Source organism: Acanthochromis polyacanthus, chromosome 18 (assembly GCF_021347895.1).
Source record: "Acanthochromis polyacanthus isolate Apoly-LR-REF ecotype Palm Island chromosome 18, KAUST_Apoly_ChrSc, whole genome shotgun sequence".
NCBI lineage: Eukaryota > Metazoa > Chordata > Actinopteri > Pomacentridae > Acanthochromis > Acanthochromis polyacanthus.
Genome location: NC_067130.1, coordinates 23,363,221 through 23,390,050, shown reverse-complemented (window position 1 = coordinate 23,390,050; position 26,830 = coordinate 23,363,221). Strand labels below are relative to the sequence as shown.

General features: G+C 41.3%; 4 protein-coding genes across 11 annotated transcripts in view; 2 read left to right on the top strand and 2 right to left on the bottom strand.

The window, feature by feature from the left end:
- The first annotated feature begins 257 nt into the window (after window positions 1–257).
- On the top strand, window positions 258–5,362 carry LOC110972132 (uncharacterized). 2 transcript variants are annotated; one of them, XM_051938388.1, is made up of 7 exons: window positions 258–375; window positions 1,070–1,734; window positions 1,815–1,860; window positions 2,251–2,342; window positions 2,448–2,558; window positions 2,682–2,958; window positions 3,573–5,362. In XM_051938388.1, exons 1-7 carry the CDS (start codon window positions 325–327, stop codon window positions 3,810–3,812), a joined length of 1,482 nt encoding a protein of 493 aa, XP_051794348.1. In that variant the 5' UTR covers window positions 258–324; the 3' UTR covers window positions 3,813–5,362. The 2 variants fall into 2 exon arrangements, with proteins under 2 accessions (XP_051794348.1, XP_051794349.1); XM_051938389.1 differs by lacking the exon at window positions 3,573–5,362 and having other exon boundaries at window positions 2,682–3,268.
- On the bottom strand, window positions 3,804–9,990 carry LOC110972131 (uncharacterized). Of its 3 annotated transcripts, none has more exons than XM_051938374.1 (15): window positions 9,854–9,910; window positions 8,784–8,995; window positions 8,344–8,557; window positions 8,100–8,175; window positions 7,493–7,776; window positions 7,315–7,377; window positions 7,145–7,221; window positions 6,935–6,994; window positions 6,313–6,518; window positions 5,896–5,998; window positions 5,612–5,774; window positions 5,366–5,469; window positions 5,130–5,274; window positions 4,909–5,035; window positions 3,804–4,445 (listed from the first exon to the last, which is right to left on the bottom strand). In XM_051938374.1, exons 1-15 carry the CDS (start codon window positions 9,902–9,904, stop codon window positions 4,150–4,152), a joined length of 2,181 nt encoding a protein of 726 aa, XP_051794334.1. In that variant the 5' UTR covers window positions 9,905–9,910; the 3' UTR covers window positions 3,804–4,149. The 3 variants fall into 3 exon arrangements, with proteins under 3 accessions (XP_051794334.1, XP_051794333.1, XP_051794335.1); XM_051938373.1 differs by having other exon boundaries at window positions 5,612–5,780; window positions 9,854–9,909; XM_051938375.1 differs by lacking the exon at window positions 8,784–8,995 and having other exon boundaries at window positions 5,612–5,780; window positions 9,854–9,990.
- Window positions 9,991–10,335: 345 nt separating this feature from the next.
- zdhhc12b (zinc finger DHHC-type palmitoyltransferase 12b) lies at window positions 10,336–24,687 on the top strand. Of its 4 annotated transcripts, none has more exons than XM_051938390.1 (5): window positions 10,340–10,848; window positions 11,041–11,180; window positions 11,792–11,884; window positions 22,853–23,022; window positions 23,172–24,687. In XM_051938390.1, exons 1-5 carry the CDS (start codon window positions 10,752–10,754, stop codon window positions 23,485–23,487), a joined length of 816 nt encoding a protein of 271 aa, XP_051794350.1. In that variant the 5' UTR covers window positions 10,340–10,751; the 3' UTR covers window positions 23,488–24,687. The 4 variants fall into 4 exon arrangements, with proteins under 4 accessions (XP_051794352.1, XP_051794350.1, XP_051794353.1 ...); XM_051938391.1 differs by having other exon boundaries at window positions 10,347–10,848; window positions 22,856–23,022; XM_051938392.1 differs by lacking the exon at window positions 11,041–11,180 and having other exon boundaries at window positions 10,336–10,848.
- A 16-nt stretch (window positions 24,688–24,703) lies between these two features.
- Window positions 24,704–26,830, bottom strand: part of pkn3 (protein kinase N3) — a 39,938-nt gene continuing 37,811 nt past the window's right edge. Inside the window, exons 22-23 of one of the 2 annotated variants that reach the window (XM_051938372.1) lie at window positions 26,203–26,432; window positions 25,335–25,472 (exon numbers count right to left, since the gene is read on the bottom strand). In XM_051938372.1, coding sequence (XP_051794332.1) covers window positions 26,247–26,432 — 186 coding nt within the window. In that variant the 3' untranslated portion in view covers window positions 25,335–25,472; window positions 26,203–26,246. Of the gene's footprint in view, window positions 25,473–26,202; window positions 26,433–26,830 lie in introns of both variants that reach the window. The other variant, XM_022220807.2, reaches the window with a different exon arrangement.

Sequence of the window (26,830 nt, the reverse complement as noted above, 5' to 3'; positions counted from 1 at the left end):
GAGTAAGGTTACTGTCAAAAATATTCATCCACAATTCTCACCATTCATATTCGTAATGCTAAACATTTGTATGTTAATAAAAAACTTGTACACAAAATTCTGCTGTCATATGCATGAGTTTGATAAATTTAGGGTTAGGATTGTTTTTACGAGTATGAACCGAAAAGTTGTGAGTGCAACTCTAATTTCTACGACGACGAAGTCTTCCCTGTGAGGACGAATTCAAGTTTATGGGTACGAATAGAAAAGCCTTGAAATGACGTCACATAGCTCACGGGGGAAGGTAATCGAACACCGATTGCTCCAAACGCGCATGCGCTAAAGATGGCTGGCAGCGGTGGACCCGGACCTACCGGGGCAAGTGACGCGTCACAGGTAAAGTAAATAACACATCCAACTTTTTGTAATTTATTTATTTCATGAAATTGTACTGTTTTTATTGATATACAGTTTATGGACGAAAGACAGTGCTGCTTAGCTTGCAGGCTAACGAGCCGGGCCGGTGACACGGTCTTCTCATGCAAGGAGGCTAATGAGGAGGCTAGGAGGCTAAATAAACAAAACAAACATAATTTGAGATTATGAATCGTGGCAATTGGCGTATGAATCAGCCCATTGCACAGCCATTGTACAGTTTTAGTTCTTTGCAAACTCGGACACGTGCATTAGTTTAGTTTACAACGAGTCTCCCGGAGAGTCAGTCAGTGGATCAATGGGCTGTCATACACACATTACGACGTGTGTATTTTCGTTGTTTTATCTGCCATAAAGTTTGATTTTACTGGTTATGGGGCGCGTTTTTCTGGCGGTGCCACAGAGACGAGAGCTGGGACACCGGGTTATTTTCTCCGTGTAAAGAGTTTCAAATCGTTTATTATTTAACCACAACTATAACTCTGAAGCTGTTTAATCAAGGTTAAAAATACAAAAAGAAACATAAGGCAATTTTTTTGCATAGCTTATTGGATCAGAGTAATAATGTAACTTATTAACGAACACAGTTTCATGGTAAATGACTATGTATATAATGAAATAGAATGCATCAAACTTACTATTTTTTTGTTTACAGGGACCAGTGGCCACTCGGTTATTGGAACGTTTGAAATCAAGAATTACAGATGTGTTGGATCAACCTCACTTGAACTTGGACTACTTCCAATACATTGTGAATCAAGAAGCATTCATTCTGACAGCTGCCTCCAGTACTTTGAACATCCCACCTGAAATTGTGTCGTGTCTTCTATCGTTGCAAAGTAAGATCGACTCAGCTGTTGCCCACGAGAGTCCCTGCACTTTTATTAGAACTGGAGGACGAGGACGACCAAAATTCATTTTTTCTGAGGAGCTTCTTTCTCAGCTCATCGACATCCCTTTACCTGTGACTTGCATCGCCAATTTGTTGGGGGTCAGCCAGAGCACAATCTTCAGGCGTATGCATGAACTTGGCTTGTCCACCCGTTCTACATACAGCAACCGAACTGACTGTGAATTGGATAATGCAGTTCAGTCCATCAAAAGCAGGATCCCAAATGCAGGTTATAGAATGGTAAAAGGCTGTCTTCAAGCTCATGGACATAGGGTTCAGTGGGATCGGATTAAACAGTCCATGCACAGAGTTGATGCTCCAGGAGTTTTGGAGAGAATGACTCAGCTGGGGTGCATAGTGAGAAGGAAGTATTTTGTGCAACGGCCTTTATCGTTAGTCCATGTCGACACCAATCATAAGCTCATACGGTAAGACTTTAATGAGATCTATTCATGTATTTATCTATTTGGGGGCACTGCTCATTGTCGATCCATGTTTTGTTTTCTAGATACAACATCGTCATATTTGGTGCTATAGATGGGTACTCGAGAAAGGTTTGTCATCTTTTATTGCAGTGCTTTATTATCTCTGAATGTGTCATGTATTCACTGTTGTGTCATAAACTGCATGTGCATTACCTCCATGGTTCACATACATAATTATATTGATTGATATTGAATATTATAGAATATTGACTGGTCAATCATATGAAAAAAATGGTGGTAGGATGGAGGGGTAGGTGAAGGTAATGAGAAGAGAGGGAGGGATTTAAAAAGAGATCAAGAGCAGCAGGAGGATGAAGAAGGCAGGTGGGAGGAAACAAAGTCAGAGGTACAGGAGGAGAAAAGCAGGGAATAAACATTTTAAATGAAGATAATTAAAATTATGTGCTGTAGGTCTTAATATTTTGCCTTTACATATTAAAATTCAGTCTTTCTATACAGATTTTCTATCTGGAACCTGCCACAAATAACCGTGCAAACACTGCTCATTCAATTTTTCTCAAGGCAGTGGAAAACTATGGCTGGCCTTCCAGGTGAACAATGACATGCATTTGGGCAATTGTTTCATTGTCAGAATTACTCATTTCAGTAATAGTTGATGGAATATATTGTTGTGATGATGGACATGTATTTTCTAGGGTCAGGGGCGATGAAGGTGTGGAAAATGTGTCCATTGCTGAAACGATGTTCACTGTGAAAGGCACTGGAAGAGGGAGCTTCATAGCTGGGCGCAGTGTGCACAATCAGAGGTTATAATAAATAATTTACAGTTTATCAATATTAATTTGTAAAATGAAAACATAATTGTTAGAAAGTATTTGATAGTTTGATAATTTAAATATTTAGCTGAATAAATCCTGTTTCTGACCTAGGATTGAACGCCTTTGGCGAGATGTCTGGACCAGCGTGACACACCTTTACTATGAAGTTCTTCATAGTCTTGAGGAAGATGGCCTGTTGCATTTGGAAGATGTCGTTCATTTGTTTTGTGCGCACTATGTCTTCCTTCCACGTCTGGCAGAGGCCCTTCAGACTTTCACAGAAGGCTGGGACAACCATCCTTTACGGTCTGAAGGAGGACTCTCCCCAAACCAGCTCTGGGTTATGGGCCACATGAATACACCTTCTGACACTAATGAGGATTTGCAGGTTTGTTGAGGTGCTGTTTCCAAAGACAAAGTGTAGTTGACAAGTTTTTAACCTGAAAATGTGGAGGCTTAGGTTAATATAAATACTACTGAATTCTTATTATTTGAATGGGGTTAGTATCTTCAACACAACAATGTGGAAGGAGTAGAAGGTTAAAATTCAGGAACAAGGTGTTATAAAAAAATATATACAAGTAAGTGTGTAATACTTCTTTGATGTGATCACACAAATAGAGCAAGTCAGCAAATTTTGAAATAGATATACTCGTGATTGCTTGGAACAATAAACACATTTTATATATTCTGGTTAATTTTTTCTGTCGTCACTGCACAATGCCTGTGTATGTGAGTGTGTGCTTTGGTAGGCTGTTAAAATGTTTCTTAATTATCCCTTATAACTGAATTGTCAAAGTCAGATTTTGGCTAAATTTTGATATCAGCCTAGTTCCCCTATTACTGCAGATTCCCCGTGCATGACGACTCAGGCTAACCAATTTCATTTCAATAATTTAATTAATATAATAGATATATATTAATTATATTATTTTATCAGGCTAACAAATGCTGTTTTAAACAAAATGACATTAAAAAGTTTTTCATTTCCCTCCCCCCCAGAACTTGGAGCTATATGGAACTGACTGGGAAATGTTTGATGCTGTGCATGAGGAACCATATGGAGTTCAAGTCCAGGAAATTGGGTGCCCTGTGACTCAGGATATTATTGAAACTGTCCAATCCATGATACAACCCCTGGCCTCATCAGAATCATTTGGTAGAGACATTTACATTACAATGGTTCAGTGTATTGAAAGTCTAATGGCAACACAAGAAATGGCTGACACAACACAACCTTGAAAAATGTAATTGTTTCAAAAAATGCATGCCTTACAAATGTTCAGTTTAACATGAGACAAGAGTCCCAACATTGATTGCAACTTTTTCATGACTCTCCACAACATTCGTCACAATTACATTTTTGACTTTTAAAACTTGCCTCAAAACCCAAAAAATGTTTGTGGGTATTCTGAAGAGTAACATGGAGGTAAAAACTAACTTTGGAGTGAACTACCATTTATATAAAAACAATGGTTTTGTAACAGTGAAATTAACAAAAGATGACTGAAACAGAAAGTTGTCAGGTAAAGCGGCAATGATATGTTGCCGTTACCTTTTTTCTCTTTTCATAGGATGGCTACACCCTGTCAAATGTTTGCCCATGGGACACAGCTAGTGTCAAAATGTTTTTGAATTCACTGTATGTTCTCAGGTGAGCTGAAGGGAATGTGACAGTGCGACTGCAGGCGCTTACAGTTGGAAAACAAACTGTGTGTTGTGTGTCACAGTCATGTTGGAACTGTATATTTATGAGGAACTCCTTCTTCTCGCTTGGCTGAACAGGCTTGTGTCGTTGTCCAGTCATCCACTGCATGATGCGCCCTACTGTCAAGCCTTCTGGAGTAACACTGCTGTTGCTGGGGCCCTCGTGTTCTTAATGAAGAGATGAACACAATGTTAGTCTGAATTGAAAACGTTTTAGTTTTCCAATTGCTAAATACCTTACATATACAGAACTTATTGAATTTTTGAGTATCTGAAAATTTCATAAATCAAAGTTGAAACTACATAGATTTTAACAAAAGCTGTATTTGTTGTGGCTAGATGGCAATGTTGTGGCAATTGTTTTGACACCCTATTATTGTCAGTACAACTGTACAAATCAGCCATATGTTACTCCTCGCTTAATGAAACGGTGTTATCCTAGAGCTCATAATATGACGTTTTATGAGTTACACGATTGTCAATGGTGGCATCAAGTTTCAAAAAATGCTTTGATTTAATGGGTTGTATAGTTAGAATCGATTAAACCATTTATACTGCACTATAGAAAATGTACCGCAGGATAACAGACAAAGTTAGTCTCTTTAGCACCCCTATCTTGGCTAAAACATACCAGAGTCTTCAATTTCCTGTAGGTAGTCTTGAAGAAAGTTCATGATATGTACTTCCTTTTGGTGCTTGGCAGAACCAATTTCACTATAGACAGGACGGGTGTTCTCTAGGAGGAAGGCAGCATCAGCCTTTAAGAAGAAGAAAAGGCATTTTAGTTTGTGTAAACATAATTCTCAAAAAGACATTCACGCTGAATAAAAAGCAGTCAAGAATGAAATATACCTCAACATCTTCCCCTGGAATAAACAGTTTTTGGCAGAGATCTTGATGACTGTTCATGACTTCAGGGAGATCATACAGCATCAGGCCTTTCCTGAGCTGGTCGAGCATGGGGAGGAGCCTCATGGTGGAGTGAAGTATGACAGTTCTAATGGACAAAATGTTTCAGCAGAAGAATACACTTAAGTAGTATACCTATTGAATGTCTTAATGAAAAATAAAAATGTCACCAAACACACCTTGTCATGCTTTCCCTTTTTTCAGTGGACACAACTCCAGTGTATCCGCAGGCCACAATATCATCAACCAGGTCACTGATGTTGTCATTCGTGGCGTTGTTTATCTGGAAACAGAGAAGGTTTCAAGTGAAATAAATTATTACTTTATCATTGTTCTGTAAAAGCAACAAACCAAAATATTAATTATGCTAGCCATATCATATTGTAGTTAAATGCAATTACAAACTTAGATAAAATTGTATTTACCCTCTCAACAAGCAGTGACAGTTCTAAATCTGTTACATCACTGGCAGACACAACAATGCTCTCAGCGTCACTGGAGCAGAGGTATCTGAAGCACCATTCGCGCATGAAGTTAGGACAAGGTCCTCCTTGTGCCAGGCTAGTGGCCATGACCTCTCCTGCACTCCTAATCCTAATCAAAACAAAACAAATAAACTCCCTGAATGTATTTGCTATATATAAGACAGGATTAAGTAATATTGTACTTGATATGCTAAAGAAAACACACAATTAATACCACTGTGTACCTGAAGAATCTAGAGTCCAAACTGTTGAGACAATAAACAGGATTCTTCCCTTTCTTATCTGGCCTTCCAACAAAGAGTCTGTTTTCAATCTCTGCAAGCATTTCTGTAAAACAGTAAAATACAGAAAACTCAAAAGGTCTCTTCTGTCTCTGCTTTTCTGCCAATTTGATTAGCATTTGAACCATCTGCACCATTAGAGACCTCCTGCTGATGTTGACAGTGTCTTATTCGACAAATTTGGACAAATAATAAGAAATTGTCCTCATAACAGTCCATGAAAAGCTCTTGGACTTCAACCAGTATGCAGATAATTCCTTTCCTTTATGTGACTGATTATATTTTATCTTACATCTGGCCTTATAAGAATTTAATATGCGCAAATTTGCTGTCATTGGGAAATATAGACAAACATTTCACCTGTGAGGAATTCTCTGCTAAGGGCCCCAGTATCGACACCTGCCTCGCCAAAGAATGTGACCTTAAGTCTACATTTGGGTGATGTCTTCTTCTGCCGCTGCCATTGTTGCATGCCTCTGCTGAAAAGATCAGTTCTTGACACACAGATGGAAAATCTGTCTTCTTCATTAACTTTTGAAGCGATCCAATCCAAAATTTCCTCAGTACTGAAAGACAGACAGAACAGAAGAAAAAAAATAAACATTAAAATTGACACCAACTTGTCTTTTCTGAATGCTTATTTACTATTATTGAACACTTATCATTTGAATAACAAACTAAATTAGACACGGTTATACTGTCTGTGTAATTTCCTCGTTGTTACAATTACTCCAGTTGTTGGGTGTAACATGTCCTATACTGGTGAAATTTAAAAAGGCTGAAAACAGGTCAAGACAAGAACAAAACATGTCACAAGCAAACCATGTTTTTAGATTACCACATTTCTCGGTGATCACACTCCACACATATTACAAAGCTTTCCAGCAGGAAAAAAATGTCAAGATTGATATTGGAGTATTCCAAGTGTATATTATCCAGATTATATAATTTGTAACCATAATTACTTCATGTACACTATTACCTTTGAAAAGTACTGACTGGGACTGATCCACTTGACTCATGACTGCCACTTTCTGTAGGTCTTCACACATAAAGAAAACAGCTTGCCTTAAATTATACTGGCACAAACACTTGCATACATATGAAAAGTGGCAAAGTGATCCTTAGATGTAATTTGTTAAATGAACATGGATATACAGTAAAATAAATAAAGTAGAATCAATAATATTACCGTAATCCACATGTGGCTGCATGGATTTCAATTATGTCAGCTTGAAATGCATTGTTGCACACAGGACATTCTGCTGTCTTAAAATAGAATTTACAAGCCATGTGAATAAATCCTCAAATTATCTCTGACATTAATGTCTTAATTTACCAGGAAGGCACAAACAGTTTCACCTTGTCTGCCTTGCTGCAAATGGAATGTTGGAATGTATCTTCATGTTCTTTGCTGCAGCTTTCCTAGGGAAGAAGAGAACAGTAATAATATGGAAGTATTTCAACCATAGCACAGAATAACATCATTTTCCAATATTAAGAGCTGTGAAGTAGTCTAAAAGACTCAACTTTGACATACCTCATCTGCAGAAGAGGACAAATCTAACAGTTCTATCTTGCATTCCTTGATATGTGCTGGGAGGATCTGAAGAGGAACCATTATCTTGCAGGTTGTACATTGGGCTTTGGGCATGTTCTCAAACTCTTTTGCTTCCGGTGGTAATGGAATAGTATCAAGTTCTTCTTGTAGAGGAGAAATGTACAATGTGCATTTTCCATTCCCGCTTACTGCTTTCAGTTGCTGGCCATTGTATCCATGGAGATCTGGAGGAATAACAACTAAGCTCCGCCGTCCACCACCACCTAAAATGATAATATCATGGATACTGAACACACCTGAACATAGAGTAACAACTCATAATGCATTGGATTTATATATTACTTTTAAGGCACCCAAAGCACTTTACATTTAGTCATTCACACCAAATTCATGCTGGTGGTAGTAAGGCACATGTGTGGACACGTGCAGGACACAGCTGCGCTGGGGCAGACTGACGGAAGCTTGGTAGGCAATCACCAATGCACCAAACGGCTCTTTCGACTACCACCCAATATTCACTCACATTCGTACTCATATATAGAATATTTGGAAACAACATTAATTCAGTGCATATATGCCTACATACCTGTGGACTTGTGCAGCATCCAACCACCACAGATATTTGCTAGTCTTGGATATGCACTAAAAAGCAAATCTGAAAACTGAAGAGATGGACAATAGTCAAAGATTTATTGCAATGACATATTTATGACCTACTGTCAATTTCATCATGCAAATATTAATTAAATCACATGTCAAGATGAATTCTAAGATGTGTGTTTTTCTCTTCAGACATGACTTGACAAAGCAATAAAATAATAGTAACGTACCTCCGAATGTGTAATGTTTTCAGATATGGATAGAGAACGCTTTCCAAGGCCAGCCAACATTAGTGGCAGTTCCTCTTCACCTTTTGGTGTTTTTTCATATTGCTTGTTAAGAAGAAAAAAATTCACCAAAAAGCTCTTTCCAGATTCTTTTGTCCTGAATGGTGTGAAGCGCCTTTTGCCCCTTGCCTCCTTTTGAAAAAATCCTGGAAAAGACCTAAAAAGATGGCGTACCATTATTCTCATCTTTTATATTCCATCAACAAAAACACAAACAAACAACTCAGAAGTCCTAATGATGATGTTAGTTTAAGTAAATTTGTTTACTTTGTGTAGTAGTTTACAAATTAAAATTAAAAAATCTACAGCTGTTCACTACCTTCTGACTGAATCGGACTCAGGGACCTATTATGGCCAAATATGCCTGAACTAGGAATGCCTACCGGACCATTTCTTGTTTTACTGACAGTCCAGTGTTCTGGGATCTTGTCAGTTGTTGCGCTGCCTGCTGAGGCTGCCTTACTGACTGCACTCCCTGTCCAACAGCAGCTTCTCCTGAAGTTCCCTGTTCGCCTGGCCTGACATTTGCAGGTACACTGTTAGTCAACATTAACACCAGATTTTGTGCCGTGTTAATGATGTCTCTTAATTGGACCTGAGTAAGAAAAAAGACAAAATTGAAAAGCAAATGTAAAAGACTTGTTATGATTTCCCGGAATGCCTGCAAAATAACTTCCTCTTCTTGTGAGCTTGAGTCAACATCCACACCAAACAACAAGCCAGTATAGAACGATGAAAAACACACTTGTGCATCTGATCTCGGGCATATGACTGCTTTTAAATAATAAGCATTATTATAAGACTCTATTGAGTGTTGTCTGTTATTTCTGAATAACAGACCACTGCTAGTGATGTCGCTCTGATCCAAGAGGCCAAGAGACATTTGCCTTATGTTTCTTTTTGTATTTTTAACCTTGATTAAACAGCTTCAGAGTTATAGTTGTGGTTAAATAATAAACGATTTGAAACTCTTTACACGGAGAAAATAACCCGGTGTCCCAGCTCTCGTCTCTGTGGCACCGCCAGAAAAACGCGCCCCATAACCAGTAAAATCAAACTTTATGGCAGATAAAACAACGAAAATACACACGTCGTAATGTGTGTATGACAGCCCATTGATCCACTGACTGACTCTCCGGGAGACTCGTTGTAAACTAAACTAATGCACGTGTCCGAGTTTGCAAAGAACTAAAACTGTACAATGGCTGTGCAATGGGCTGATTCATACGCCAATTGCCACGATTCATAATCTCAAATTATGTTTGTTTTGTTTATTTAGCCTCCTAGCCTCCTCATTAGCCTCCTTGCATGAGAAGACCGTGTCACCGGCCCGGCTCGTTAGCCTGCAAGCTAAGCAGCACTGTCTTTCGTCCATAAACTGTATATCAATAAAAACAGTACAATTTCATGAAATAAATAAATTACAAAAAGTTGGATGTGTTATTTACTTTACCTGTGACGCGTCACTTGCCCCGGTAGGTCCGGGTCCACCGCTGCCAGCCATCTTTAGCGCATGCGCGTTTGGAGCAATCGGTGTTCGATTACCTTCCCCCGTGAGCTATGTGACGTCATTTCAAGGCTTTTCTATTCGTACCCATAAACTTGAATTCGTCCTCACAGGGAAGACTTCGTCGTCGTAGAAATTAGAGTTGCACTCACAACTTTTCGGTTCATACTCGTAAAAACAATCCTAACCCTAAATTTATCAAACTCATGCATATGACAGCAGAATTTTGTGTACAAGTTTTTTATTAACATACAAATGTTTAGCATTACGAATATGAATGGTGAGAATTGTGGATGAATATTTTTGACAGTAACCTTACTCCATACACACCCTGCTACCCTTCCCAGGTCCGTGTAAACTAACACAGAATCGCGTGTTAACGTTGACAGTCAACAGTTTTGTCCTTCCCGGCTGCCCTATCGTTGCCTGTCATATGCATATGACCGCCGCTGGCCAATCACGGTCGACTGGTGACGACTAAAAAACTGAAAACAAATCTATGATCACAGAATGTATCGTTTGTGCTGCCTTGCAACTGTGAAATCGTAACATACGTATTATTTTCTATATATTTAATATTCTTCAAATCAGTGTAATTTTTTGACCTCTACTTAATTCAGCGTTTGATTCAGCTGCGCGAAACTAATAACGTGAACGTCGCAGGCTCGCACAGACGGTCGCAAAATAACCGTTAATTCTCTGACATTACCGTTACTCCGGCAACTAATTACGATGTTTGAGGAGCGTTAACGTTAACCGTCCTTTCAGATATTCTGTCAGTTGTGTTAATGACACCTGACATCCAGCTCCACTAGGGCTATGGGTGCCCTAGTGTGCTAGGACCATGTTCAAAAATGTTTTTGGCTCAGGGTTTCTGGTTAGAACAGCTCATGTGAGTCTGACATGGGTCATAACGTTAATACTCTTCCTACATGACACAGGTAAGACTCACTTTTCTACATTAGAAAACATCACAGCACAACACTGTAGCTCTGCATGTAATTGTCAAAAAATGACAAGCGAATGGTTAATGTTGCTACTCATATCTGATATTAGCAGCTATCTAGAAAAGCATTTTTATTGTTTGTAGCTGAAGAATGACTGTCATACGGCATGTGTGTGTTCCATTAAAGAGCTGAGGAAGCAGGAGGAGACAGGCCAACTCGTACAGCCTGTGCTCTTCGTCTTGCTGGTGCTGGTGTCTGTGCTGCTCTACTTTGCAGTCTCTCTGATGGACCCAGGCTTCATCCTGTCTGATGACAGCTATTTGCAGGTGGTCAATGAGCCCCATTTGTTTTCCTGTCAATACTCTCATCATCATCAGTCTTTATTAGAATTAGAATCTGAACTCAGAGCAGTTGTAACATTGTGCTTGGGCCTTGTCTATTTTGTCTGGTTGAAAAGGCTGATAAAAGTCTGGGACATGGAAGTGAAAGATAATGTGCATGTGTGAGAGAATGTTTAAAAATGACATCAACAGAATAATCGTTTATCTGAAGCCAACAAACCTATATTTTCACTTATTTGTTTGCATGTATTCTTTAATTCTGGTGTTGCAGTGCAGATGCTGCATGTATTCAATACAGGTACTTTTTTCACAGTCAGAACATGGTTAAGGCAGAGGGACAGGACAGGACTTGAACAGTTGTGAAAAAAGTCGTCAGAGCTAAAAATCTGTACTATGCAGAGACCCATCAAAGAATGATGACTGTCACATTACTGTTGCATCTAGTAAATGTGGGGTTAATTTTAACTCCTTTACAACTGCTGGGTAGTTTGTGAATTAATCCTTCAAATCAATACAGTCTGATTATAACATATAATAACAGATCATTGTTTGTCTTTGTGGCTTATCTGACTTCTCTGCCTCTCGTGTTGTGCCAGTTTACACTGGGAGTGACTGAGGAGCAGCAGGACATGATCCTACCCACCACCAAATCCTTGCGACAGCGACGCTGTGGCCACTGTCTGCTTCAGGTACTCTGCTCTTTGCATCGCAGTGAATTGCTGTGGGCTCATGTGGCATGGAGTTATTTCAGAATGAAAACTCTTGACAGTGATTACCACAGCTAGCACACAGTCAGACGGTTATGAACTAATGTGTGATGTGTGGTTTTGCTGGAAAAATTTAAGGAATTTCAGTTTAAAATTGGGATATTGCAGGTGCCCGGATAGCTCAACTGGTTGAGCAAGCAACCCATGAACAGGGGCTATAGTTCCTGGGTTCGATTCCTGCATGTCTTCTCCCCATTCTTTTCCCGACTTTCCTGTCTGTCTCTTCACTGACCTATCAAATAAAACCACAAAGACCAAAAAAATAACTTTAAAAAAAAAAAAGGGATATTTCATCAAAATCACGTTATTCAACAGCCATCCATTATCTATACAACATTGGGGTTGTAGAGGGCTGCAATCTATTCTAGCTGACTTCGAGTGTAGGCAGGGGAGATCCGGGAAATATGTGAATAAAAATCTCTGTGTTGATACGTTTAGGTTCCACTCCAGTTAACCATGCTCTAACAGAACCTTTTCCATCGTGTCGAAAAACTCAGAAACGCACGGCCAATCTATCTTAGTTCTACATATAGAGACAACCAGTCACACTCACATTCACACCTATGGACGCTTTAGAGTTGCCAATTAATCTCAGCATGTTTTTGGACTGTATGAGGAAGTCGGAGAACCCAGAGAAAACCCAAGCATGTACAGAGAGAACATGTAAACTCCATGCAGAAAGATACCAGGAGGGGTGGGACGCCACTTGCAAGGCGCAAGTGCTAACCACCAAGCCACTGTGCAGCCCTTTATTCAACACGTCTCACTTCAAATTATGTAAAAAATAAAGAGTTTGTTCTGGGTCCCTTAGAAACAATAATTATGTGCTCTTGGACACAGCTAAGAAACTATTAGTGATTCAGCTGTCACCAATAGTCAAGTGACCAAAGTTAGAAGACCATTTGCCTGAACTGCAGACTTTTTATTTTTTATTAGTTTTGCGCAGCTTATTTTTGTTTCTTTGTTTTTTTGTGAAAGAAATAAATCCCATTATCTTATATACGTTGATTGAAGCAAATGTGTGACACTTGGAAGATATTTTTCACCTTGAATTTTTGATGAGTAATTCTAAATGTAGTTTTTTAAGTGCCTTTTACTGCACACTCAGAGATATAATCAGATAAACTGAGCCCGATTGCTGTATGGAAATTAGCAAAGGGTCAGTGCACTGCTGCTACACTGAGTGTGTGAGCCGCCCAGCAAGTGGGTCAGAAAACCTCAATATCATGATGTGCACTGGGAGCAGCCATCCGACAGCTCCCCAGAATGCACTGGTGCAGAGAAATTGCCATGATCATCATTATCTGAGTTACCAGCATTACTTTGGTCTGCATGGTATTCTGCAGTGTTTCCTCTCTTGGCCACATTTAAACCCTGTGCTGTGTTTGTTCTGAGGACTCACCATGGGGTCTTTGTTTGCTGAGTGTCTCTGTTTGTAGTTTGTCATCTTTCCTTGGAGCTGGTAGAGCTCTCAGGCTGAAATGTAACAGTTAACATTCTGCTGTACTTGTATGATCCTAGTGGTATAGAATATCATAGGTTGGCAGGCAGCACAGCTCTGTGTTACATACCCACACTACCTCAAGTGAAGACAAAGCTTTACGTGACAAAGGGGCAGGGGTTATCTCTGTAACCACAACCATGTTCATTTATTCAATATATTTAGTATAATTATTTAACAGTTTTTCTGTTCAACCAAACCAACACAAAAACTTCAAAAACACAACAAGACAACAGCAAGTCTACTGTCATTTAAGTAATTGAGAAAAGCTGTCTTAATGTCCAGGTCTGTATTTCAACCACAAACAAACATCTTGTTTAGTCTCATACATTCTAACTCATTGTCCTTTTTTTCTGGAGCTTTCATTCACATCTCGCAGTCACAGTCAAGAATTAATCTTCATATTCAATTTAAACATCTAATGCAACCATTAGTGCTTCCATGTAAAAAGGTGTTTTCTGTACCATTTAGTTTCTGTCTAAGACCACAGTTTAAATTTTTTTTTCTGTTGTATGTTAGTTACAACATCTTAGCTAACATTATAATGGAACAGGCAGTTGGGAGACGTTCTGCACCTCTAACCTAATAATAGGATTGGCATTGTCACATTCTGTTACTTATCCATGTCCAGGCTGAATTCATTTTAAATACTTATATTGGCTGCAATATTAGATTGCAAATGCAGCGCAGGACAGAGAAGGAAAAAATATGGTATTATATTAAATGGAATACTGTATTATTTTAAAGACTGTTCGCCAGTCTAGCGTTTTTTAACCCTTACCAGCTTTCTTCGTCATCTGAGTCTTCAAGCACCAACCGGTCATAATGACTCTGAGAGGTTTCTCCCTTTTTCACTGTGTTACCTGTTGCATAGGTCAGCCACAGCTTTCTGGCTTCTTCGCACGTGGTAGTGTTCTTCACCAGCAACCAGTTGTCTCTCAGGTAATTTACCATGCTTTGCCCAGACTCTTTGTCCTTCACCAGCATTTTGACCTTTTTGAATTCTGTGAAGCCTTGGGCTGGTGTCAGCAGGCTCATTGCATTACCTGCTGCTCCAGCCACGGATGCTGCTGGGGCCTCCTGTGGCTGTGGCTGTTGTTGGGGTCTCTCTCCGGTTTCTTCATCCTCGGAAAAGTCTTCCAACATTGCCCTTTCCACTTCTTTGGAGTAGCTGTATGCTGCCCTCTTCATTCTCCGAAGCATCACATCATGGGTTATGGCGATGAAGGCCGTTCTGAAACCAGCTGTCAGCTGCGTGCATGCTGCTAGAGTTCCATAACTAGGCATCATCAATATATTAGCCCATTCCCCAAATGTAGCACTCACCGGCAGGATTTTCCTCTCATCTGGTTTTTCAGCCCAGCTGACCGGCACATCATAACTGGTCTGGCCGATCTCTGGCATGTATGCCTGCCTCTCATCTCTGGTTTTTATGGGGCCAAAGCTTGGATCCCTTGCCAACCTCTCTGAGGTTCTTCTCACTGACACCATTTCCACCGGTTTCTTCTCACCTTTCCTGGTGCCCACTCTGAGGTCTTTCGGAGGATTGGGTGTCTGATGGGGGACTGATTCTAGTGACTGGTCGTCTTCTTGTCCTTCTTCATCAGACGACTCACTGCTGCTCACCACGATATCTGGTTCTGGTGCTGGGTTGACGGTAACACGCCTTGGCTCCAAACTGGTGCGTCGTCTAGGGACAGGAGGCGTTGGTCCTGGAGTGATGGGTGAAACCGCTGGGCCTGTAGGTACAGGGGTCCTTGGTGTTCTCTGCTCTCTCGGGTCCTGCCCAGTGGTCTGCAGGTTGGTATAGTCACCTTCGGGGATTGCGCCTTCCATGGCCCCTTCTTGGTCCCGCAGGTACAGCTTCTGTACCACAGCTCCTGGAGGAGTCTCTTGCTTCCATATTACCATGGACTTGTGCTGAGGTTGGCTCTGGACATAGCTGTGTTCACCTCCAGGGTAAGCTCCAGGTGGGGCTGCCTCACCAGGTGTGGATGATTTTCTCTCCCGTTCAGGGCTGAACACCTCAGGCATCTTTGCTCCGTTTTCTGCTGGTCGATCAGTTTTCCCTCTTGCTTTAAGGCCTCTCGCCTTCTCTGCATCCTTGCAGGGCTTCAGTATGCGATCTCTCCGCTCCTTGTTCTGAGCTTGAGAGGTCATGGCCACCAGTTGCTTTAACTCATTACAGACCTCATGCGCCATCAGCTGCCATTTTGCCGCTCTTGTGGCTGCCTCTTCTGCCACTTCCCAGGGCAGCGTGTTGGATCTCAGTCCATCAGCACAAATGACCACTCTCCTGTACTTCAGGTCATTTGCTTTCGCCAGTCCTTTGATCAGGGCACCGTATAGCCTTTTTCTGTACGACTCAATGTCATCTCCATCACGATACTCATCTTCTATCACATGGATTATAGAGTAGTACGTTGAATCTCCCCCGCTGGTTACCACCACAGATCTACATCCGTCTGGACGATTTCTATTCTCCTTACGGGCTTCTTCTCTCTCCCTCTTGTACTCTTCGCCACCTCTGCGTGCGAGCGCCTTTCTGAAAGCTGTATTTCTGACTTTCAGGATGGAGGAGGATATCACCAGCAGGGCATCTGCGTGGTACTGCCAAGGGTCTCCTTCGATGTAGTAAGCTGTAGCCCCCGTCTGGTTGCTGAATTTCTTACCATCTGTGGGCAACGGTGGTAAGGTGGGGAGAGTCCTCTCGGATCTGTCGCTCATCGACTCGTCCTCAATGAGGTCCTCATCAGCTGGGCACTTCGCGGCTTTGTGGGCGGCGGTATACTTCTTCAGGGACTGGATGACCTTTTTACTGGATGCGATGAGCTCATCAGTAGCATAAATGTCCCTTTGAGTTGTGGGGGACAGTGCTGAGTAGTCCCTTGCGAGGCTTGGTCGGGGCGCCGGGGGCGGACGACTCAGTCCACCAAATTCCATCTGCAGGGCTTCCCATTTTGCGAACCCTGTTGGCTCTGGCAGCCCGGCATACTCAGGTCCCTCGGTACCTGTGTCCTCTTCTTCTGAGTCATTCACCGAGCCTGAGCGCGTCTGCTCGCTCTGCCGGTCCTCTTCAACCATCATCTCACTTCTTGAGGCTTTATACTCATGTATAGGCCTCAGCACATCTCGGTGGTCCTTCTGGATTGCCGTTGCCCGCACTTTGTTGGAGATCAGAACTGGAACCACCCCCGTCTCTTTGGCAAGCATCTTTACCACAGCGTCATACTCTGCAGAAGGACTCAATATCATGACAACTTTTGACATTGGAGCACCTCTTGTTGATTCTTTCAGATACTCACCCCACCAGATTAACCATTGCCTCACGCCTTCCTTCGACTTGGGCAGTGTTGTTATGCTTCCTAGCACCGTCAGCCAATGCTCTCCCACCCGCTCATGGGAGGTGAAGCACCCATCTCTGTCGAGGCTCTCCTGAAGTTGTTTCTTCAGTTGCTCTCTTGTCAGCTTCTGGTTATAGTTGTGCACATGCTGCTTTATTTCTTCCTCCCAGGTATCCCACCCATTACCTGCCAGGACAATCTGGTACTGGAGGACTGGAGTGAGGTCTGGGCGTGTCTTCTTTGAAGTGGAGTCCTTCACCACCTCGTCGATCGTCGTCTCCCCTGGCACTGAGGCTTCGGAGGATGGATCTTCTCTTCGCTCACCGGACCCTCCGGCTTTTGCGTCGTCTTGTGGGGCCGTCGCTTCTTCTTCTTTATCAGTGACGAGTACATCTTTGTCTTGTTGGCTCTCAGCCATCGTCTTTGTCGTCTCGAGTCGTCTGCTCCCTCAAAACCTCTCGTAGGACCGTTAAGCAGGGATGAGTGCAGACTTCGTCTGGCTGCTCCGCGGTGCCTTTTTTTTCTGGGATGCGCTGGCCCAAGGTCACTGCGGCTTCTTCTAGCCTGCGGTTCTCACTGTACCTCCCGTCAGGCGTGATGATCCCGAGTCTCTCTGTCGGCTGATCACCCGTGCTGTGGATCCTCGGTCAGAAGGTCTCGTCTTCTCCTTCCCCGATCTCCGCAGCGTGGACCCTCGGTCAGAAGAGATTAGCCCTCTCTTCCCCAGTTTCCACTGAAAGGTTCTGGCGGTTGATTCTAGGTGTCGGTGCCAGACCCTCAGAATCTTCTTTTTGGACACTTCTTTCTTCACTCGTGCCCACCCAGGGACGCCATGTTCGCCAGTCTAGCCTTTTTTAACCCTTGCCTCAGGTTAAAGTTGGTCCAGCTCTCCGTTTAAAGGGTTAGATTCTATCTGCCTATTAGTATTTCACCTAACAGGTTTCAGCAGAATAAATTAAGCTGGAATCGAGAGACACTCGCCCAGGTTCTAACTGCCTTGCATCCGAATGTCTCACCCCTCTTATCTGATAAATACTATCCCACCAAGCAGCCTTTCTAAGTAGTAGAATTGATCTATCATTCACATTCGTTATCGGACAGCTTCTCTCTAAGGACTTGCATGCACTTGGTGCTATTCCCGGGTTCGTTTTAGAGGTTTGGAAAGAACTAACCTCAGGGGTAATGTTTAAACACTCTCACTTTGGACTGAATAACCTTTAAGAACCATTGGATTGGATGCACACAATCAACTTAACTTTTTACCACTATGCAGATTTTCAGTGGTTTATAATAATTTCATTAGGCTTCTTTTTAAATGCAATAGAGCGTTTTATTAAGCAAGTTTAGCAAGAGCACAGCATCAATTCATGATTAAAACAATTAATTATTTCTGATTAAAAATGATACTAAAGTAACTAAATTGAGCGTACCTGACAATCTTCTCTAATTATTGAATTTAGGAGAGAGAGCGAACAGCGTGGCCACTACCGTATCACTCGGTCTCGTCTTGCGTCTGGGAAAAGCACTCAGTTGTCCAGAGGACTCGGTACGATGTCTTCTTTGTGAACAAAAGGATCTTCTCCCTCGGCAGGGGGGAGCGGAGGAGTCCTGTAAGCCAATCGTGGTCTGGCAGTTATCTCTGGAATCGGCTGGAACGTTAGTGCTTACGCCCCAGCTGTCTTCTCTGTGGTATGGTGGTGATGGAAAAACCCTCGTCTCTTCAGGCTGTAGCGGGTCACTGGGTCTCCCGGCCCCGGGGAGGGGAACAGCCCAGGGCTGTTGCCTCCTTTGCCTCTTCGGGTGTAGTCGGTTCTTCCCTCTATTGGTTTCTTCTGGATAACTGCAGAACCTCTTAGGACTCTCCGTTTGGCAGAGTGTGGTCTTCGCTTGTTGAACAAAGTCAGAAAAAGACTTTGCTTCCAACGATGTCCTCAGCGATCTCTGGAGCCTAAGTCCCGTGTCGTCTTCCCGTCTCTCGGGCAAAAGAGGAAGGTGAAGATTCTTCAGAACTCCGGCCAAGTTCCCTTTGCAGCTCTTCTGGCGGCTCCGGCGAACAACTCCCGTATAATGTCTCTGCTCTCCCATTCTTATACTCTCTCCAGACACACAAAACTGGCTAGGTATGCCCTCTGACACCGTCTAACTTATGCAATCAACTTTGTCATCACATACAGCAGTAATACAGAAGTCATGTTGTTACAGCAAATACACAGTGTCCACATTCTGTTTAACACACACACATTTCAGCCCACCCTTTTGGGTTTTTCCCAAACTTCCCTTTTTTCTGAGGAGGCTGCAATGTCATTGTGGCTGCCGAGTCATGGTGACTGTTGTTTACTGCACTTCTGCTTTCTTAAGGCCTGGACACACAAGCCTATGAGGCCCGTACGCACACACAGAGCCTAAACAAGGATTACTTCACACAGAATCACTTCTTAAATCATTCCTCTCAATCTGAACATAATAAATCATCTGAATCATTACTTTAATCAAATCAACACTTCAAAAATGTATATATATTTCAGCAAGCATAATCATATGGTTAACTTATAATGTTTCTTCTTAAGATCTTTATTTGTCTGCTTCAAAACCTTTGTTACCTTAGGGCCATAATGAGCCTGAGTCCTCTCTGAGACCTCAACATCTGCATCTTACTTGACAAGACCAGTATTGTTGCTTTTGTTTGATTGTTTGTTGTAAATTGTGAAAAGGATATAAATAGTTTTCTGTGTTTTATAAAGATATCCGAAGTCTTAAATTTAACTTGGTGAACTCTACAGAACCCTGAATGTTGTCCTGAAATCATACTGAAAACCTGAAAAGGGCGCTTTATCGAGATCACAGTTCCTCCCTGGCTTCTGTGATGCTCTGTGACCTTAACCATCAAGCCTGTTTCCTAAAATGAGGAAGAGAACACACCTCACATCATATGTAGAGTTGTTTGGTTCTACAGTCTTAGACATGTCACCAACTTGATTTTGACCTTTACAAAGGTAAAGGCTTTGCTTCTCATGAGATTCCAAACCGCACAAATCATGTTCAGAGCTAAAAATAACATTTTGCCACAAAATTTACAGAGATTGTTTAGAGATAGAAGGGGGATGTCATTTAAGAGGAAAATACAACTTCAAAATAAACAAAATCCGTACAAACAGAAAAAGATTCTGTATTTCATTCTGTGGGGTACAACTCTGGAACGGTGCGGAGGAGATAAAACAATGCCCAAACATGCAACAGTTTAAAACTAAATACAAAGGTAATGTTTTCACACAATACAGGACAGGGCACAGGATACTGTTAATAATTATCGATTTCTTTAACAATTAGTTTTCTTTCTTTATGTGTATTATTAGCTCCTTTTGTACACTGATAGTCATTAAAAACTTTGAGACCATATTTTTCAACATAATTTTTATTTTGAAGCCCGAAACTGGATTTTCTTCATATGAATCATTTGTTTAGCATAATGGCATACACAAACAAAAATCTAAAGTTTCAAGAATGATTTCAAAATAAAGAATTTCACAAAAGGAAACTGCACCTGCCAAACACAAAGTCACAACAGTCAATACAGAGTATGGCCTCCATTTGCTTCGATGCAGGCAGCAATCCGCATGCTTTGGACCAGGCTTCTGATTGTGGGTTGGGAACAGCCCATACGCCTGGCTACATCACTGTCGCTTAAACCGGCTTCCACCATACCCAGTGCCCGGAGACGTTGTTCATGTGATAGACGCGGCATGATGCTGTTCACTGGACTAACAATGGTGGCCTTTTTTGGGCCTTTATACACACGTGGACAAAATTGTTGGTACCCCTCAGTTAAAGAAGGAAAAACCCACAATTCTCACTGAAATCACTTGAAACTCACAAAAGTAACAATAAATAAAAATTTATTGAAAATTAAATAATCAAAAACAGCCATTACTTTTGAATTGTTGATTAACATAATTATTTAAAGAAACAAACTAATGAAACAGGCCTGGACAAAAATGATGGTACCTCTATAAAAGATTGAAAACTATTTGACCAGAGTGACATGATTAACTCAGGTGTGTCATTTAATTGACATCACAGGTGTTTCCAAACTCATAATCAGTCAGTCTGCCTATTTAAAGGGAGACAAGTAGTCACCCTGCTGTTTGGTGAAAAGGTGTGTACCACCCTGAACATGGACAACAGAAAGCGAAGGAGAGAATTGTCCCAGGACATCCGAAAAAAAATTATAGACAAACATCTTAAAGGTAAAGGCTATAAGACCATCTCTAAACAGCTTGAAGTTCCTGTGACAACAGTGGCTCATATTATTCAGAAGTTCAAGACCCACGGGACAGTAGCCAACCTCCCTGGACGTGGCCGCAAGAGGAAAATTGATGACAAATTGAAGAGACGGATCGTTCGAATTGTATCCAAAGAGCCCAGAGCAACCTCCAAAGAAATTAAAGGTGAACTCCAAGGCCAAGGTACATCAGTGTCAGATCGCACCATTCGTCGTTGTTTGAGCCAAAGTGGACTTCATGGGAGACGACCAAGGAGGACACCACTGCTGAAAAAAACTCATAAAAAAGCGAGACTGGAATTTGCAAAAATGCATGTTGACAAGCCACAAAGCTTCTGGGAGAATGTCCTTTGGACAGATGAGACCAAACTGGAGCTTTTTGGTAAGGCACATCAACTCTATGTTCATAGACTCAAAAACCAAGCATACGAAGAAAAGAACACTGTCCCTACGGTGAAACATGGAGGAGGCTCAGTAATGTTTTGGGGCTGCTTTGCTGCATCTGGCACAGGGTGTCTTGAAAGTGTGCAAGGTACGATGAAATCTGAAGACTATCAAGGCATTCTGGAGAGAAATGTGCTGCCTAGTGTCAGAAAGCTTGGTCTCAGTCGCAGGTCATGGGTCTTCCAACAGGACAACGATCCAAAACACACAGCCAAAAACACCCAAGAATGGCTGAGAGAAAAGCGTTGGACTATTCTAAAGTGGCCTTCTATGAGCCCAGATCTGAATCCCATTGAACATATGTGGAAGGAGCTGAAACATGCCATTTGGAGAAGACACCCATCAAACCTGAGACAACTGGAGCGGTTTGCTCATGAGGAGTGGGCCAAAATACCTGTTGACAGCTGCAGAACGCTCATTGACAAATACAGAAATCGTTTAATTGCAGTGATTGCCTCAAAAGGTTGTGCAACAAAATATTAAGTTATGGGTACCATCATTTTTGTCCAGCCCTATTTCATTAGTTTGTTTTTTTAAATAATTATGTTAATCAACAATTCAAAAGTGATGGCTGATTTTGATTATTTAATTTTCAATACATTTTTATTTATTGTTACTTTTGTGAGTTTCAAGTGATTTCAGTGAGAATTGTGGGTTTTTCCTTCTTTAACTGAGGGGTACCAACAATTTTGTCTACGTCGGCCTTCAAAACACATTCTCAAATTGTGCAGATACTCACTGAGTATTGCTTGGTGTGTATTTGGTTCACTTTTGCAAAGTGACCAACCCATGTGCAATGAATCATGACAAAATGACAACTCATCATTATCTCAACTACCAGGGCACTAGATCATCAGTAAATCCACAATGAATAATTACAACCAAGCAAGTAGAATTCTGCATACATTTCTACCTCAAAGTTTCTATTGACTGTCAGTATATAAATGTAAACAGATATATTGGTGTGTATTTATTTTAAATCATGTACACTATTATTATTATTATTATTGTCATTGTTATTTTTGAATAACAATGAATAGAATGAATAGATTTGCAATCATTGTGTAAAGAGAAGGGGTGGGATTAGATAAGCTTCAACTTCTTCCCACTTCTTTTTGAGCAAGTTATTGTCTTTTGTTGATGTTTTCTTTTTATGTTGAAATGTTCAAAATAAACTTTAAAAAAAAAATGCAAAACAAATCTTGTCCAGGAGTTGGTCAAATCCTGCAGACTTTGAACCAAAGTATTAAAAAAATAATGCTTTCACTCCACGTGAGAGGAATCCATGTTTTTTAATGCCAGTATTTCCTCTTTATTTCAAGCAGCAGCCAATGAGATCAAAGCACTGCCAGACATGTCAGCACTGTGTCCGGCGTTACGACCATCACTGCCCGTGGATTGAGAACTGTGTTGGTGAGAGGAACCACCGCTGGTTTGTACTCTACCTGGCTGTCCAGCTGCTAGTACTACTATGGGGGCTGCACATCGCCTGGTGAGTACAACCCCGTCACCACTCATCTCTACTAATAAAGAAAATAAAGTTATTGTTGTATTGTATTGCCAATACAATACATGTATTGTACTAGCAGATTACTGCTTCCTTCCAGCTACATTGTGTAGCTGTCCTGTTTGTTTCCTCAGGACAGGTTTCAGCTACGCACCCACCTGGCAGCTGTGGCTGCGTACCAACGGTGTGCTGCTAGCCGTGGCTGTGCTGGTGGCCCTACTCTCGCTCATCATGTTGCTCCTGCTCAGCTCCCACCTCTACCTAGTATCTCTCAACACCACCACATGGGAGTTTATGTCGCGGCACCGCATATCCTACCTCAAACACTGCGGCGCAGATGAAAACCCCTTTGACCGTGGAACATTTCACAACCTTTGGGGTTTCTTCTGCGTATGGGGCACAGTGGTGTGGGAGCAGGTGTACTTCAGGGAGGGCAGCGACCAAGTTTAGGAATGCACAGATTTCTGTTTTTGGGATCACACAGTTGACCACATTGTTAGAGGATGAACTCTAGGTAAACTGCATAGTTTACCTACAAGGCACCTGTGCCATTACTCTGCAGCATTCCCCTAATTCTTTTCCTCTCAATGGATTGCTTGCTTGTGTGCTTACTGTGTTGTTGCAATCCGCATTTCCCATTTTTTCCTTGTCTTTGCATGTTATGGATGTCAACAGATTCATTAGTGTTTTCTTCCCTTCAGAGTAAGGTTCCTGCTCCTAGTAACAGGTAACCAGCACAACAGCATTTCTTTATTCATACAATAACGACATTGTAAAATATAAATTTTCCCTTGAAACAGGAATCATCCACATTGTCTGCAGCCATTTTTACTGCACAGTCTTATAGTGAAGTCAGTCGTGAAGCCCTGTTGACTCATGCTTGGTCTTTGTTTACGCAGCCACGTCCCACCCACACTCCTGCCTCCTCCACTGAATCCTTTATGTGAGTAAAGAAATATTTGTTTTTGATGCATGTGTAGACAATCAGGTCTGTGGTGGGTATTGTTTCTTTGTTCCCTCACTGGAGTTGCATCCTAATTTTAGTTTTCAGTATCGCGAGTTCATTCTGTTCTAGTTACCTGTGGTAAATTATTTATTCTGCACAGAGGTTTTACAGGGTGCACTTTTTGTCTCAAAAGTAGGATAGCCTGAGAGATCTTTGGGAATTTTAACTGTGTAGTTCCAAGTATTTTATTCAACCCTGATGTGCAGGGCATGTTGACTTTAAATGGATGGCATCTCAAGCTATTTTATATTGTTTATAGTATTTTTTTTTAACTATTGAACTATTTGAACCAGAACATTTCTTTAGACTTTTGTACGACTGTTTTAACAGAGTGACAGGAAGAATACTGTGGAAACATTAGCTTAGACTTAAAGCCCTTGGAGTGTAATGCTTCATTTAGTAATTCTGTTTGAGCTTTTCCTGGTGCAATAGTAACCTTGTAAGAGAGCAATAAATGTGGTGTTGAATTTAATGTACAACAGCTGTGTTGGACAAAATGCAGACTGCCTTCAATCATTGTCAGTGAGCGCTCTGGTTCATACAAAGTACCATTTAATCAACTTGTGTACTGATCATATTATATGCAATATTTTTTACTACTTTGAAAATACTGTATTAAAAATGAATAAATGTTTCATGAAAAATTTCCTGCTCAAAGTCCATCATTTATACATTTATTCATTAAAAGGTACCTTTGCATACTTTTCACACAGGAAAATTTATTCTATACAATCATGTTTGTGATAGCATTATTTACAATATCCAAATAACTGGGAAATATCTATGGCAGAAGTTTAAAAATTGCTATTCTCACCATTTTGCTTTCCAACAACATAACAGTTTAACAAGATATATACACACACATAAAATGACTACATGTGAAGATACATTCATTGCTTCCGGCCTTCAGTTATTTTTTCTTCATTAAGATCACAATTATTTACAGGGGAGTCCTTTGGCTTGAAAGGGCCGTGCAAGCAATTACACATTATGGCTCCGAGTAGATGTTTAGCCTTTCAGTCCTACTTGGTGACAGACGGCATACAATAACACAAAATAAAAAATAAACTATGGTGAAATCAGCCTCAACCAGGCTGTTTTCCCTGAGCAGTGTATTGCAGTAAACAGGCCACAAAGATATGAAAATGGAAAAGGCAGGACTGTAGTTTCTCAGCTTCTGTTGAATCAGAAGAGTTGCCTGTTAAGGACAGTGCATGACTTCCTCTGGTCAACTCATGAAAGAGAAGTCAAAGTCAGCAAAGATTTCCTGTTGCTCGGCCGTGAGAATGCACGGAGTTCGGGGGAGGGTGAGGACTGGCTTGAGGCGAGTGAACTCCTCATCAAAGTTACTGACATCCTGTGGTGCTCTAATGACTGGCAGGAAGGGAGGCTTTAGCTTCTTGGCCAGGAGAGCATCCCAGTCCATTCCCTGTCGACGGGCAGAGAGGGCTACAGTTAGAATTTTGCTTTAAAATGCAGTCAGAAACGAGTCATTGCACAAAAAATAAAAAAAATAAAAAAACTGGATCAGTATTCCACATGTACCCTAGAATCAGCCTTTTTTTTTCCAATAACTTGGTGTGTGTAATAATAATGCAAACGGCTGTGAAATCGACAAGGAATATTAGCACTTATCTTTTTTATATAATTTTGACAAATTACACTGACAAGTTTTGAGGATTCATCCAAAATCTTGGTTTTATTTCTTTGAGTAAATAAATAGAAAGTGCTAAAAACATGACTATATTTGAAGGCTGTTTTGACACCAAAGGAATCATGACCAGTAGAGGAGTATCAGAATGTAGGAAAAAGATCTTGCTTAAGCTACAACTTTGTTTTCACCAACCACCTGTTCAACATGGTGATATGATTTTTACCAAATATGTGCTTTTTAAAGTTTTCAGCCCCCAAAATGTCAGGTATTTATATTTACTTACTAGCTATGGGGCTCAGAAATGCTTGAAAAACTGCAAATTAAACATGCAAAATTACAACTCACTGCTAATTCTATTCTGCATTTCTGTGACATGCACAATGGAATTAAAAATCCTTCTCCTTGACATATAAAGTTCTTAATGACCAATCTCCATCATATCTTAAAGACCTTGTAGTACCATATATTCCTAGTAGAACTCTTCACTCTTAGACTGCAGGCTTACTTGTTATAGAATTTCTAAAAGTAATTCTACTTTTAGCAGAGCCTTCAGTTGTCAGGTGTCTCTCTTGGGGAACCAGCTACCAGTTTGGGTTCGGGAGGTGGACATCCATCCATCCATTCTCTATGCACAGCTTTATCCTCATTAAGGTCGCGGGGGGTGCTGGAGCCTATCTCAGCTGACTCGGGTGAAGGCAGGGGACACCCTGGAGAGGTCGCCAGTCTGTCGCAGGGCTACAAACAAGCACACTCTCGTTCACATCTACGGGCAATTTAGAGTTATCAATTAACCTCAGCATATTTTTGGACTGTGGGAGAAAGCCAGAGTGCCCGGAGAAAACCCACACATGCACAGGGAGAACATGCAAACTCCAAGCAGAAAGATCCCAGGCTCAGGCTGGGATTTTGAAGCGGGGATCTTCTTGCTGCAAGGCGAAAGTGCTAACCACTACTCCACTGTGCAGCCCGGGAGGTGGACACTCTCTCTATTTTTAAGACCAGGCTTAAAACCTTCCTTTTTGACAAAGCTTATAGTTAGGGCTGAGTCGGGTGAGCTTGAGGGGGTCATTTGGAGTCTGCATGTACGGGGCACAGCTGACTACTTCTTTGACGTCCCTTAGTTATGCCCCTAG